This window comes from Heptranchias perlo, chromosome 9 (assembly GCF_035084215.1).
Source record: "Heptranchias perlo isolate sHepPer1 chromosome 9, sHepPer1.hap1, whole genome shotgun sequence".
Classification (NCBI taxonomy): domain Eukaryota; kingdom Metazoa; phylum Chordata; class Chondrichthyes; order Hexanchiformes; family Hexanchidae; genus Heptranchias; species Heptranchias perlo.
In genome coordinates this window covers 37995518-38011067 of record NC_090333.1, presented here as the reverse complement: position 1 = coordinate 38011067, position 15550 = coordinate 37995518, and the positions used below count along the sequence as shown (strand labels likewise).

General features: G+C 41.0%; 1 protein-coding gene and 1 long non-coding RNA gene across 2 annotated transcripts in view; one reads left to right on the top strand and one right to left on the bottom strand.

Annotated features, from left to right (window-relative positions):
• ttc39a (tetratricopeptide repeat domain 39A) overlaps nt 1-15550 on the bottom strand; it is a 115615-nt gene that overhangs the window by 51417 nt on the left and 48648 nt on the right. Inside the window, exons 4-6 of the mRNA XM_067990235.1 lie at nt 10305-10381; nt 5362-5429; nt 2126-2190 (exon numbers count right to left, since the gene is read on the bottom strand). Coding sequence (XP_067846336.1) covers nt 2126-2190; nt 5362-5429; nt 10305-10381 — 210 coding nt within the window. The remainder of the gene's footprint in view (nt 1-2125; nt 2191-5361; nt 5430-10304; nt 10382-15550) is intronic.
• Nucleotides 1-15550, top strand: part of LOC137325304 (uncharacterized) — a 45904-nt gene that overhangs the window by 7203 nt on the left and 23151 nt on the right. Inside the window, exon 2 of the long non-coding RNA XR_010963859.1 lies at nt 8558-8744. This is a non-coding gene — a long non-coding RNA (uncharacterized lncRNA). The remainder of the gene's footprint in view (nt 1-8557; nt 8745-15550) is intronic.

The window sequence follows — 15550 nt, the reverse complement described above, 5'->3', positions numbered from 1 at the left end:
ATACAGAATTGGCTAAGTGACAGGAAACAGAATATAGTGGTGAACGGTTGTTTTTCGGATTGGAGGGAGGTGTACAGTGGTATTCTCCAGGGGTCGGTGCTGGGACCACTGCTTTTCTGGATATATATTAATAACTTTGACTTGGGTGTACAGGGCACAATTTCAAAATTTGTGGATGACACAAAACTTGGAAGGGCAGTAAACAGTGAGGAGGATAGTGATAGACTTCAAGAGGATATAGACAGGCTGATAGCATGGGCCGACACGTGGCAGATGAAATTTAAGGCAGAAAAATGCGAAATGATACATTTCGGTGGGAAGAACAAGGAGAGGCAATATAAACTAGAGGGCACAATCCTAAAAAAGGATACAGGAACAGAGGGATCTGGGGTATAAATCGTTGAAGGTGGCAGGGCAGGTTGAGAAAGCAGTTAAAAAAGCATACAGGATCCTGAGCTTTATAAATAAAGGCATGGAGTACAAAAGTAAGGAAGTCATGATGAACCTTTATAAAACACTGGTTCAGCCACAACTGGAGTATTGTGTCCAGTTCTGGGCACCGCACTTTAGAAAAGACGTGATGGCCTTAGAGAGGGTGCAGAAGAGATTTACTAGAATGATTCCAGGGATGAGGGACTTTAGTTACGTGGATAGACTGGAGAAGCTGGGGTTATTCTCCTTGGAATAGAGAAGATTGTGAGATATGATAGAGGTATTCAAAATCATGAAGTGTCTAGACAGAGTAGATAGGGAGAAACTGCTCGCATTGGTGGAAGGATCAAGAACCAGAGGGCACAGATTTAAGGTGATTGGCAAAAGAACCAAAGGTGACATGAGGAAAAACTTTTTTACACAGCAAGTGGTTAGGATCTGGAATGCACTACCTGGTGGAGGCAGATTCAATCATGGCCTTCAAAAGGGAACTGGATAAGTACTAGAAAGTAAAAAATTTGCAGGGCTACGGGGATAGGGCGGGGGAGTGGGACTAGCTGGATTGCTCTTGCATTGAGCCGGCGCGGACTCGATGGGCTGAATGGCCTCCTTCCCTGCTGTAACCTTTCTATGATTCTAAAAGGGGTTAACTTCCAGAAACTCACAAGGTATCGGGCATGTTTATTCAGCCCATTAGCTGGAATATGAGACAAAGAAATGAGCAGAATTGCTTATACTCAATATCATACAAGTTTGAGACAATGGAGAGGGTTGTTAGCACATTTTAGAGCGGCTCGAGACGATAATTTTGCATTGGTTGCATTTTAATGTTTTTCAGCAGAGAATCTTCATGAAAGTGATCAGCAAGCTGTAAAAGCCCAAATGCCCGATTTACCTGTCCGATGTAACAATATGTTGGTGCAACAATACACTACTGACGGAATGGTGGGAGGTGTGTTTGATCCCTCACCCAGTAATTTCTTTTTTCCTGGACTGTTGTGGGATGTGCCAACTGAAGACCAAGAATTTGTCCACGAGAGAGGGAGAAAGGATATGTCAGCACCAGGCTGCTATTGCATGGCTCTTGGTGACCAGGTAGAGAACAGCATTAATGCAGCCCGGGGAGCAGAATTCCCTACTCTGTGGAGCGGTCACCTTTAAGGGGATTACCCGGGCTGTCATCACCACAGCACATCCTCCATATAAGCTGCCTAAAATGGAAGTTTGCAGGGCCCCACTGAAGAACTATGTAAACGTGGATAGTTACATAGGAAAAGGAGTCTGCTCCGCCTTTCAATTAGATCATGGCTGATCTGTACTTCAACTCCATTTACCCGCCTTAGCTCCATATCTCTTGATACTAACAAAAATCTATTGATCTCAGCCTTGAAAGCTTCAATTGCCCCAGCGTCCACAGCCTGTTGGGGGAGAGAATTCCAGATTTCTACTACCCGTTGTGTGAAAAAGTGCGTCCTGATTTCCCTTCTAAATGGCCTAGCTCTAATTTTAAGATTATGTCCCTTCGATCTTCATTCAAAATAAATATCTCAAAAGATTATCTGAAGCTGGGCAGGAACTCTCATCCAATCATACAGTCACCTTCCCCCTTAATCAGGTCTATTAGTCATCACGTTATTGAACAAAATGACAAAATACAAAAAAATACCAACAATTATCAGCCAGCCCAACTTACTTGTACGTCTGGTAACTATTTCTTACTTTGATGCTGCCTTTGATAAAGCTAATCATGTTCTCATCCTGTAAAGAAAATGTTAATTGAAGTGAATTTGAAGTATTGTACATGGTTTGGTTGTCAAGAAAGATTGCTGACCTGCTCGGGCTTCTTATTCTGGAAAATGAAAATGTCTACTTTTTCTTTCCTTGGACAGTGGAGGATCTCATGTTTTTGAGGTAAGTACAGTCAGCAGGGATATTAGGAACTTTGAGACGGATACTTCTAACAATATTATAAAGCTTACTGATAATATCAAGCTACGAGACCAGGCGAGTGCTGGCGTTCAGAAGGGTGTGCACCACTTAAGTGGATGGATTAACGAGCGGTAGATTAATTTTAGAGAGAATAAATGTAAGTAATGGACACTGGAACAGGAAATAGGACAACATAAAAAAGCAAAAGATGACAAACGGTCAATCAGCCTGTCAGAATTTGTCTCTCGAATGTTCTAGCTCTCCCAGCCTAAAATCCAACTACATTTTGAACATCCCTAAAGTCTCCATCTCTACTACTCTGTCAGGAAGATTACTCCAGATACTCACCACCCTTGTATGAAGAAGTTCTTTTTGGTATCTATTCAAAGTAGAGTTTTTTACTGGCTTATACTTTCGGCTGCTAATCCTATTGTCCTGTGTTATTTTAAAATAATATTCAACTTACCTTATCTAAGCTATTTAGTATTTTATATAAATCAGCAAGGCTTCCCCTCAGCTATACTTTACCTAAGATCTAGAGATTGAGCTTTTCTACCTTTTCTTGTAGTTCATCCCCTTTACAATTGGAATAATTCTTACTGTACCTCTCTGTACCCTCTCCAATGTTTGAGAATCTCTTTGGTGGTGTTACATTTTTGAGGGGTGAGACAGGGTAGAGAAAAAAACACTTACCATTCTTTTCCTGCTGCCAAATTAAGTAACACAAAAACACATGATTGGGCTAACTGATAGACCACCTGGACTGAACAAGACTACATGTCATAACATAGTGGACACAAACCAAAACAATACCATGTACACAATAAGACACCCTTCTTAATGAGGTATACAGCCAAATTGGGCAATATTCCAGATTTTTTGGATAAATTTGATTCAGTCCATTTCAAACCAGGTCCAAATTTTTCTTTTGGCTCAGCCCCATTCATAAGAAATCTTCACACGACAACACACAAGTGCTCATACAGGTAATTCACAGGTCAAACCAGCTGCCGTTTCTTTTTCACAACATCAGAAGGGTGAGCAACTTTGCCAGACAACAGTAAGCAAATAAAGGTCATCAGAATGTAGTTTCTGTGTAATATAATACACCTCTTATTGTAATTTTGTCCTAATCACCAATATATTTATGACAATCAACTGAGTAAAATGGACATTTGTTCTATAACTATTTGGTAAATCGATCAGCCAAGTGTAGAGGAAAATATCTGCTGATCCTGCTGTTAATGATTATTTTCTTACTCTACGTATAACAGAGAGAAACAAATGATAAAACGTAATACTTAGTAGTGAGCTGGAGATGATAGCTGATTTTTATGTGGGGGACTGCTAAGCAATAGTGATCATTGTATTGTTACATTTCAGCTGCTAAGGTGTCAGTACTAATAATAATTTGATTTTAGTGATTAATTTCATGATAGCTAAATTTTCACTTATGAAGATTTGGAGAGGGCATATTGGGATATGTTTTTGGATAATAATAACTATGGTACTGAGGAAAGTGGATTAGTTTTAAGTCGATGCTGAAGGACAAGAAAGCCACATATAATTCCTAAGTTGAAAAAGAAGAGTTCAAGTGAAGGTGAAGCCTCAGTGGCTAAATAGGGCTGTTGCACTGGCAAGGCTTTTTTAGTTGTCTTTGGAGACAGAGAATAATCAAGAACCATATTGGTCCTTTGAATGGTTTGTCACATATGAAAATAAGGAAATTGCTGATCAGCTAAACAAATATTTTGCATCTGCTTTCACTTATGAAGATGATGCCACAGTACAGGGTGTTCAGCTAAAATTGTTTCAATGGAAGCAACTCCAGAAATGATTTTAGCTACGATTAATGTGCTTAAGATTGATCATGCTGCAGGACAAAATACCATTCATCCTAAATTGTTTAAGGAAATGGGGGACTTTATATTTGAGTTCATATATTCAACAGCTCATTGTTGTCTAAATTATTTCCTGAGGATTGAATGTTCTCCTGTTATTATGGAAAGAGAGAAAAAATTGGACATTCGAAATTATAGGCGGGTGAACTTGGCAGTAGGGAAACTGTTGGAAAGTATTTTGTGTGAAGTGATATATGATCATTTGGAAAATATGGTGATGATTAGTGATACCAAACATTTAGGAAGCACAGGTCCTGCCTTTGGTCTCCACACATGGTGAAGGGTATTGAGGCTCTGGAGAGGGTGTAGAGGAGGGCAACTAAGATGATACCAGACTTTAGAGCCCTTAAGTATGAGAATAGGCTACGGGAGTTAGGGTTATTTATTTTATAGAAATGTAGGCTTAGAGGGGATATGACTGAGATTTTTTAAAACAATGTAAAGGTTGGATGCAGTTTGGTTACATAGATTATTTGCAATGAATAGGGATGGAAGGACCAAAGGTCATGCCTATAAAATCCATAGGCAAAGAGTTAAGACAGCTGCCAGGAAGTATTTATTTTCACAGAGAGTCATTGCCCTCTGGAAGAAACAAGACATGCGGTGAGTATCTTGTTGCTACAGCCTTTAAAAGGGAATCTGACAAGTTCCTGGAAGAAGAGGTCATTGCCAATTATAGGAGATTAAATGGTTAGTTAGTTCACACTGTATTGCGTCATGGGCAACCACCTTCTCCTGGAACTGGCTTGATTGCCTTCAGGAGCAGGAAAGGAATTTCTTAGTTTTTCTTGAATTGTCACTGTTTTTTTGCCCCCTCTTTCTGCCTCTTCCAGGAGACAGCATTACTACAGAATGGTTGGTCGGTGTGCAAGGTTACGCAGTATACTGGACCGGGCAAGTTTGACGGCCTCTAATGATCTTTTCTGAACTTTAATTTTGTACATTCAATCACTGTTTTATTTGAGGAATATATTCAGTTTAAATGTCAATTTAATTATAGTCATCATTTCAGCAAATATACACAATTTAATATGAACTGATTTGACAAGTAATAGTTACAACATTTTCATTCCCCTTCCCCAACCCAAAATACAGTTACCTGCAAGAAAGTGAGAGCAGCCCTCTGCAATAAACACTCAGCATAGCAGACTTCAGCATGCATTTCCTCTGTGTACAGATCAAACATTGCACATAAGCTTTTGTTACTAAAATACTACAATAAAACACCACTTCTACTTTTTTGAAGAACATTCAGACTTTAGTTCCAGACATGTTAACATATTCAGAATTTAATCAAGGCTTAGTTAGCAAATTCTAACCAAACGGATTGAAATATTTAAGAGATGCTCACTGACTGACTCTTTTGTTGTAATTCTTTTGAACCATTTGTAGATGAGAACCAAAAATTAATTCACAAAGCAAAAACATTTCTTATTCCCACTGTATTGGCTGGAAAATGTTTTTGCATGTGTAGAAATTATTTGGTGGGTAAGGGATTAAGATTGAGTTTAGTTGTTTATTATAGTTGATAAAAAATTATTTCGTCTGGTTCAGGGTGCTTGAAAATCCACAGTTCCTGGTTTGGATCAGGACAGTGAAAGGTCTATCTATTTGATCAAGAGATTCTCTGTGTGTACACTGAAGTGGAACCATTTGAAATCCCTCTGGATTGAAGCGCATGTTAGGCATAATTTGCCAGAATACTGTGGAAGAGTATGAAAGATGGAATGTATTCTTACTGCCTGTGACTGCAACTTGCTGGAAGACTATTAGGTTATTCCTGGTTTTTCTCTTTTTTTATATAATGGCATGAATGTTGGGAAGCAAGTTGCTACCTTTTCGGGAATAATTCTGAAAGTTTTTTAAAATTAAGAACCAAACTCTAAATAATCCTTTGAGATTTCTTGATGACCCTTTAGTAGTACTTCCAGTATGGACTGTCATTCTAGATGGAACTGGGCAGCATTCCAGCCTCAAGTCAGAAGGTCTTGGGTTCAAGTCCCATCCTTGACCATAAAATCTAGGCTGATGCTTAAGTGCAGTACTGAGGGGATGTTACATTATCAGAGTTCCTGTTATTTGGATGAGATGTTAAACTGTCAGGTAGACATAAAAGATCCCATGGAACTATTCGTGTGGAGGGTAAATGCTGACAAGGATTGGTTGGGGCCGAATGACCTGTTTTGATGTTGTAACTTCTATGTATCTGAAGAAGAGCAGGTGAGTTATCCTGGCTAACATTTATCCCTCAGTCAACACCATCAAAAACAGATTAACTGGACATTTTTCTCATTGTTGTTTGTGGGACTTTGCTGAGTGTAAATTGGCTGCCATATTTGCTTTTATAACAGTGACTACATTTCATAATAATTAATTGGCTGTTGGCTTGTCTTGAGGATATGAAAATTTCTTCATTATAAAACCCCTGATTAGCCAATTATGAAAATTGCTGTGAATTACACAAATGTAAAGAGGTGACCAATATAACAAGCAGTATATTTGATCCAGAATACACCAAAATGGACATGAATTATTTGCTCTCTAAAAGGAGAGACTTTCACATTAGTAAACCTTTTAAAAACCAAATATCTAGGTTCCCTGATAGCTCAGAAAGTTTATTGAGTGAATAGTCGAGTGAATAGAAGAATTATATACACCAGAAAGGTCACAGGTTCAATCCCCTGCCTTTGTTGAGTTGGTAGGTTTCAGCCAAAAAAAATTCCATCCTAAAATTGTCCTTGACGCTCCTGGATAAGGGAGAGGAAAATCAACAAGGTTTCCTTCTCATGGTTGTTATCAAGTGACACCTGCTAGAAGTGTGCCAGTGTGGACATCTTATTAGGACAGGATTGAACCTAGTGGTAATGACCCCATGGTTTAATAGTCTGTAGTGCTCACATGAATAATGGTCATTTGAACAAGGTAGCAGAGGGCGACCAGCATAATGTAATTGTACACCAACATGGAATCAACACCCTAGGAAAGTATCTGAGCAGGCCATCCGACCTCGTCATCTCCCACGGCAAGAGCTGTGTGTCTCCCCATGAACTCCATGGCCTTCTCCTTGAAGGGAGTGAGGTACTTAAGGTTGAAATATATATTAAGGTTGAGGAATCCTTGCCTGTTGCAGACACTGTGTGTCATTGTGTCCTCCAAGAAGGTACACTGAATGAGGATGAGGCTAGCAGTTGAGGAGTGCGTGCCAAGTGATATGGGGGGGGGGGGGGGGAGAAAGGATGAGGCTGGTAAAATGGAGGAAGTGGTTTTAGGGTTGTGCATGTAAGTAATTGCTATTAGGGGAACTGGGCAGCCATAGTGCAAGGTGCCAAGTTGGAGCCCCCATAAACCAGGGAGCACTGTGAAGACTTCATTGAGTAAGTGTTGCTTTAAGATGGTGAAATGTGCTGGTGTCTAGGGTGGGCAACGAAGCAAAGGAAGAGATGTGCAGTCTGTTATATTGTCTGCTGTGCTGAGGATGTGGAACTTTTAGTGGCATTGTTCTGGAGTTGAGGGAGTTGGCAGTCAGTGCCAGTGCTGCCTCTCTCAAGGTAGCATGAGTGATAACTCTGGGTGTCTTGTGGAACCCACACCAAGGAGTCTGTTGGTCCTCCCTTCAATGCCCTTCACTAGGGCTTAGAGGTCTGCATTAATGATGTTCTGTATTCTTCTCTAGCTTAGTGCTGTGCCCTGTTGCTCTCTGGACACAGATGGTCCTTGAGTGTTCATAATTCTGTAGAAGTGTAATAAGAAATGTAGTGAAGTTATTTGAGAGTGAAGTGAAAGAGCTAAGTACTGTTCTTCTCTTACCTGTTGTTCCCCAGTCTTCTGCTGAAGGTGCAGGCTGAACTGTATTTTTATAGCTACACAGAAATTTCCAGGTAGTTTTACTGTTTACACCAGTTTTACACCCGATTTATACCAATGTCTGCACCAATGGGCATGCAAATAAGCAGATCCAGGAAACTTGTGTAACTCCCTTTAGAGGCCATCAGTGGATACATCACTTTTTTTTAAAGGGGCAACAGTGGTATAACTAATTTGAAGGAAACTCTGGGCCTGTCTAACCTGTGTGGTCTAAAGTTATAAGGCCAAAACTAGAGTCAATCCTCTACAACTGGTATATTTCTTAGCAAACTAAAATCAATTAAAAATCTAAAAGTTTTCAATTATTGGATCACATTAAAATACAGCAATTTTATTTAAATTTCATTTTTGAGTATTGAAAAAAAGTCCATCCATGTTCATAGGCATTTCTCGCTTTCCCACATTACTGAGTAATGCTTTGTGTCTTTCAGAACTGGAGTTATCCCCTTGTCCCCTCAAGAAAACTGTAACATCTCTGATGTCCATGCTGCACCTTAACCTATACTTACTTACATAAAGCCGATGCCTGAAAGAGTTGGATGATGCTCAGAGAAGCAGCAAACTAAGGTTTCAACTGGCTGACTCGCAGTTCTGGTATTATTCCAGAAAAAATGACAGGTGAGTTATGGTCACATTTCCAGTCTAGAGAGGACCTTGCAATACTAGTGGCTGTGTTATTGTGTAGATCAGTGATCTGGATATAGGGCTAGAAGGAGTGGTGTCCATATTTGCAGACAATACTAAAATAGGAGGCATAGCAAGTAATTCCGAGGAACCAAGGAAGCTGCAAGGGGAATATTGATAAGATGGTGGAGTGGGCAAAAAGTGGCAGATGGAATTCAATTTCAATAAATGTAAACTGGTACATTTTGGTTAAAAAAAGTAATAATTATACTTAGAATGGGGAAAAGCTAAGTGATGAGGAAGAGCAGAGGAATTTGGGGGTTTAGGTTCATAAGACATTAAAAGCAGCACCCCCATGTGGATAAGGTCATACAAAGCTAACAGCCTGCAGCACCCACCATCAAGGCTCACACATCAATAATGGCTGGGTTTAATGGCAAGTGGTATATATTAAAGAAGTTGAGATATAATGGTGAATCTGTATATATCCTTATTAAGACCACAGTTGGAGTACTGTGTGCAGTTTGTGCTCCATGCTATAAGAAGAATGTTGTGGTAATAGAGAGGGTACAGCACAGATTCACAAGGATGCTGTCTGGTATGAGGAAATACAAAGAATGACTTGAAAAATTGGGGCTGCTTTTGTCAGAACAGAGGAGATTACGGTGTGATTTGATGGAGGTGTTTAAAATTCTGAAGAGATGGGACAGAGTACATAGAAACTGACTGTTTCCAGTGATTGAGGGTCTAGAACAAGGGGACACATCAAATCATAACATTAAATGTGAGAGATTTAGGACAGAGAGCAGGACAAGCTTTTTATTAAACAGAGGGTTTTGAGGCATAAGAACATAAGAAATAGGAGTAGGAGTAGGCCAGGAGCAGGAGCCTGCTCTGCCATTCAATAAGATCATGACTGATCTTCGACCTCAATTCTACTTTCCTGCCCGATCCCCACATCCCTTGATTCCCCTAGAGTCCAAAAATCTATCTATCTCAGCCTTGAACATATTCAACGACTCAGCATCCACAGTCCTCTGGGGTGGAGAATTCCAAAGATTCACAACCTTCTGTGTGAAGAAATTTCTCCTCATCTCAGTCTTAAATAACCGACCTCTTATCCTGAGACTATGCCCCCTAGTTCTAGAATACACTACCAGAGTTAGCGGTTAAAGCAGAGACCATTCAACATTTAAGAATAGGTTGGACAGGTGGTTGAAGGAAAGGGGAATAAAGAGATACAGGAACAATGGGATTAGGACTACTTCTCATGTAGAGATTAAAAACTCACACAGACTGGGTAGGCCAAACAGCCTGTTTGCATGTTATAATCTCTATGTAATTCTACATTAAAAAGCCTGGGATCAGGGTTCGTCCCTACCTCCTCAGTCAGACAATGACGGCAGTCAGGGGAAGGGGAAAAATAACTAAAAACTCCTGTGAGACCTCAGTTGAAATAATTTATGTGCTCCTTTATAAAAGTAGAGAGAAATAAAGGTATCATTTTAGGATTAGTGGAGGATCAAACCATAAATTATAATACACTGTACTAACCTTCAGTGAACTGCTCTGCAGCATGCCTGTTCATCAGGTTGTTGATCGAGTCTGCAACAGTGGTCTTTCTTCTAAATCTAGCAGGAGGAGAGAAAAATGAACCCAGGCTACCAGCGTGTGCATGTGACAATGAAGGTGAACTTACATGTCCCCTTCTAGCTCTCATTTTTCCTGAAGGTACTGATTTGTGATGGGATGCTGGGCTTGACTAAATGTTAAGCACTAAAAACAATAAAGTATATACAGAATGTACTGTATTTGAAACATTGCAATACAAAGATATTTGTTTGTTTAAATTTCCAATGCTCAATTTTTTATCTGATTCCTGCCATGCTACTCAGATCTGAGCAACATTTAAATGAAAGACTTGGTTTTACATCTTGGTAGTTCTGATACTTTGTTTACACCCATGAATAAACCAGATAATGGTTCTTTCAGTGAAATTTTAACATCAAGTAATTTGATAGGTGAACTCTAAGAGTTTAGGCTGCCTTTTGTGATATACTAAATATGCCAATGATAGATGCATAAAATGTTAAATTAGTTCTAGTGTAGATTATGGCTGAAACTGAAAAAATATAGAGCCATAGAACAGATTCTGAAATCTTGAGTACATACTGAATAGTGCAATACTTGAAAGGGTTAAAAAATCTTCTGCTGGGAAAGCAATTTTAATTAATACAAAGTAAATATTGTGGGAAGGACAAGTTTATATCTTATTTATACACTAACTATGGAAATGTTGCTATTTAACTACAATAAATATTGCTGTAACTATAGGTATTGCTTCCTCACACAACTGTGTTAAATAGAATGGCGTTAAATTTCCATTGGGTTCTCCTGTCCACTCGCCATAACGTCAGCAGATGGGCTGCAGAAACCCCACGTAAACGGTGTAAATTCACCCTCCCCCCACCACTGGACCAGCCATATAAATACTGTGGCTACAAGAGCAGGTCAGAGGCTGGGTATTCTGTAGCGAGTGACTCACCTCCTGACTCCCCAAAGCCTTTCCACCATCTACAAGGCACAAGTCAGGAGTGTGATGGAATACTCTCCACTTGCCTGGCTGAGTGCAGCTCCAACAACACTCAAGAAGCTCGACACCATCCAGGACAAAGCAGCCCGCTTGATTGTCACCCCATCCGCCACCCTAAACATTCACTCCCTTCACCACCGGCGCACAGTGGCTGCAGTGTGTACCATCCACAGGATGCACTGCAGCAACTCGGCAAGGCTTCTTCGACAGCACCTCCCAAACCCGCGACCTCTACCACCTAGAAGGACAAGGGCAGCAGGCACATGGGAACAACACCACCTGCACGTTCCCCTCCAAGTCACACACCATCCCGACTTGGAAATATATCGCTGTTCCTTCATCATCGCTGGGTCAAAATCCTGGAACTCCCTTCCTAACAGCACTGTGGGAGAACCTTCACCACATGGACTGCAGCGATTGAAGGCGGCTCACCACCACCTTCTCAAGGGCAATTAGGGATGGGCAATAAATGCCAGCCTCGCCAGCGACGCCCACATCCCATGAATGAATGAATTTTTTAAAAAACCACCACCCCCGTACTTGCTTCGTGATCAGTCAGCTGATCAATCACTATACTATGAACCACTTTCATTGTATTTAAAACATTTGCAATAAGTTGTTAGAGGGTATTCTGAGGGACAGGATCTACAGGCATTTGGAGAGGCAGGGACTAATTAGGAACAGTCAGCATGGTTTTGTGAGAGGAAAATCATGTCTCACGAATTTGATTGAGTTTTTTGAAGGGGTAACCAAGAAGATAGATGAGGGCTGTGCAGTAGACGTGGTCTACATGGACTTCAGCAAAGCATTTGACAAGGTACCGCATGGTAGGTTGTTACATAAGGTTAAATCTCATGGGATCCAAGGTGAGGTAGCCAATTGGATACAAAATTGGCTTGACGACAGAAGACAGAGGGTGGTTGTCGAGGGTTGTTTTTCAAACTGGATGCCTGTGTCCAGCGGTGTGCCTCAGGGATCGGTGCTGGGTCCGCTGTTATTTGTTATTTATATTAATGATTTGGATGAGAATTTAGGAGGCATGGTTAGTAAGTTTGCAGATGACACCAAGATTGGTGGCATTGTGGACAGTGAAGAAGGTTATCTAGGATTGCAACGGGATCTTGATAAATTGGGCCAGTGGGCCGATGAATGGCAGATGGAGTTTAATTTAGATAAATGTGATGTGATGCATTTTGGTAGATCAAATCGGGCCAGGACCTACTCCGTTAATGGTAGGGCGTTGGGGAGAGTTATAGAACAAAGAGATCTAGGAGTACAGATTCATAGCTCCTTGAAAGTGGAGTCACAGGTGGATAGGGTGGTGAAGAAGGCATTCAGCATGCTTGGTTTCATTGGTCAGAACATTGAATGCAGGAGTTGGGATGTCTTGTTGAAGTTGTACAGGGCATTGGTGAGGCCACACTTGGAGTACTGTGTACAGTTCTGGTCACCCTATTATAGAAAGGATATTATTAAACTAGAAAGAGTGCAGAAAAGATTTACTAGGATGCTACCGGGACTTGATGGTTTGACTTACAGGGAGAGGTTAGACAGACTGGGACTTTTTTCCCTGGAGAGTAGGAGGTTAAGGGGTGATCTTATCGAAGTCTATAAAATAATGAGGGGCATAGATAAGGTCGATAGTCAAAATCTTTTCCCAAAGGTAGGGGAGTCTATAACGAGGGGGCACAGATTTAAGGTGAGAGGGGAGAGATACAAAAGGATCCAGAGGGGCAATTTTTTCACTCAAAGGGTGGTGAGTGTCTGGAACGAGCTGCCAGAGGCAGTAGTAGAGGTGGGTACAATTTTGTCTTTTAAAAAGCATTTGGACAGTTACATGGGGAAGATGGGTATCGAGGGATATGGGCCAAGTGCAGGCAATTGGGACTAGCTTAGTGGTATAAACTGGGCGACATGGACATGTTGGGCCGAAGGGCCTGTTTCCATGTTGTAACTTCTATGATTCTATGAAATTCCTCTCTTTTTCTTCCTCTTACTAGGCTGTACCAGTTACTCTATCCACTCTGAATACTGTCAATGAGCCTCTTTGATTAACTGCTAGGAAACTAAGGTCTTGCACCAAACAGGACAATGTCAGTCCTTGACTCTCCCAGCTAAATACAGGTGAAATACATAATGTTGCCAAACATCCCTGCTTCACTCTGTAACATTCCATGTGAGAAATGTTGAGTGACCATCTGAGGCAAACACTCTTATACCAAGAAGCTGGTGCATGGTTTGGGGAGATCAGTGGAAAGTGAAAACAATACTTGAGGTGGGGAAAAGGATGTGTGGTAAGACAGAGAAAGCAAAAACATTAAAGATGTAGTGATGAGAGACTGTGATTTAAGGCTAGCTGGGATCGTAAGGGGCCAAGATCAATAAATGGGAACAGGCAGTACTTTGAATTTTTGGACCTCAATTCCTCCTCCACCTCAATCTATTAGAATGGAACAAAATACCAACACAAGATATTCCAACTTGGTTAAAAATCAAGAACAAATGACTGAGGCCGGAAGGTCTGCGTGTTGAAAAGCTCTGAGCTTTAAATCAAGGGGCACAAGCAGGGAAAAGAAATGGAGGGCAAGATTCAACTCAGCCAAACTCCATTACACATTCATGACAGAGGATGACTAAATAAGGAATTGGCTCCAAGCATGAAAAAATAGTTTTATCAGAGTTTTAAAAAAACATGCTCAACCAAGGTGAGAGGTCAGTGCCGGGAAAGTATCATCCTACTTTTTGCACCCAGGGTCAGCATCAAATATTCCCCAGAGCAGGAGTTTTGCTCACCACAAGATGGGCCACTAACCCCAGCCACTTTTATGTGTCAGACTGTTTTGCATAATTGAGACAGACTCCCCAACAACCACAGCAAGTCCTCCGGGGGGGGGGGGGGGGAGGGGACACGGAATGGCTACAGCTGTCCTCTAAGGCCTTCCACAGCATGGTGCGGGGCAGCTGAAGAGAGAATTTGTTTGAAAATGTTTTGAAATCATAGGCTGAAGATTTGAATTGATTACCCCACTTGCAATTGCTCACTTTGGAGGATTTAAATTGAAATCATTCCCTCCGCTGTCTATAGCAATGCAGAAAGTGCCAGATGTGGATGAGAGATGCGCTGGCAGAGCAACTCCCAAGGAGATTTTCCGTCCCATTGTACTCAAGTTATGCCAAGAAGCCAGCATAAACTGAGTGGAAAGTCCTGCCCAATTTGTGTTTTATTCAATTAAATTTAATTACATCCTGTGACAGTCAGTAACAATTTGACCTATAGCAGAGTAACCTGGTGCAGGAAGTTTATTTTTCAGCACTGTCATTTTTTCCTTTCCTCCTCTTTCCTCTCCTCCTGCTCCATCCAGCTCCATTCATATTTAGATTCCCTAAATCTCATAACAATCCTTGGCATGTCATCTGTTCCCAGATCTCTGATAACCTGGAGGCCATTAGGGGATGAAAGAGATTAACCCAACCTTTAGTTTCCCCTCCATTTGAGTTCCTGATCCACTGGGCGAGATAGGACACAAATTTAGACTCAACCTTCCATTTCAGATAATATGGACAAATTAGCTTTATTACATAAATTATATTATTAATCTCCACTTGTAAAAATGGCTAATGTTCATTGTTGGAAGCCTCCTGCGCAATGAAATCTTAAAATCCTTCAAAATTTGAGAGGGTAAATAACAAATATTCACTGGGAATTTCCTCGGGACTTCTCCTGCTCCACTGCTGTATCTTTGGTGGATGTTATGGCGGCAGAGCAGGGGGAGCCTCCAGAAAATTCCGGCTGATTGTTTCCACTGGTTGGCGAATCAGTAAGAAGGGAACAAAAACTTAGGATTATCAGAAGATGCAGCAGAGGCTGGAAGACATGATTTCATACTGAGTGTCATTAGAACACAAGATGCTTTGCGACAAACAATGGGGGAAAGGCCAGGGAAACAGGATTTGAGTAGACAGCTCCATTTGGAGAGTGAGCCCAACATGTAATTCTCATGACAACTTCACCCAGAGAAAACACCAGCTCCGTACTGCTCCTGCCATTGGCCTTTGCTACAGCAGCTGGGGCAATCTGCCTATTAGCTCCAGTGCTAAGCTTGTGCGTACAAGTGAAGATTTTACCCCAGTGCAATTTTACATCTTCCACAGAAAACAATTTGCCTGTTCTGACATACAAACGTACATTTAATATAAAATAATTTTC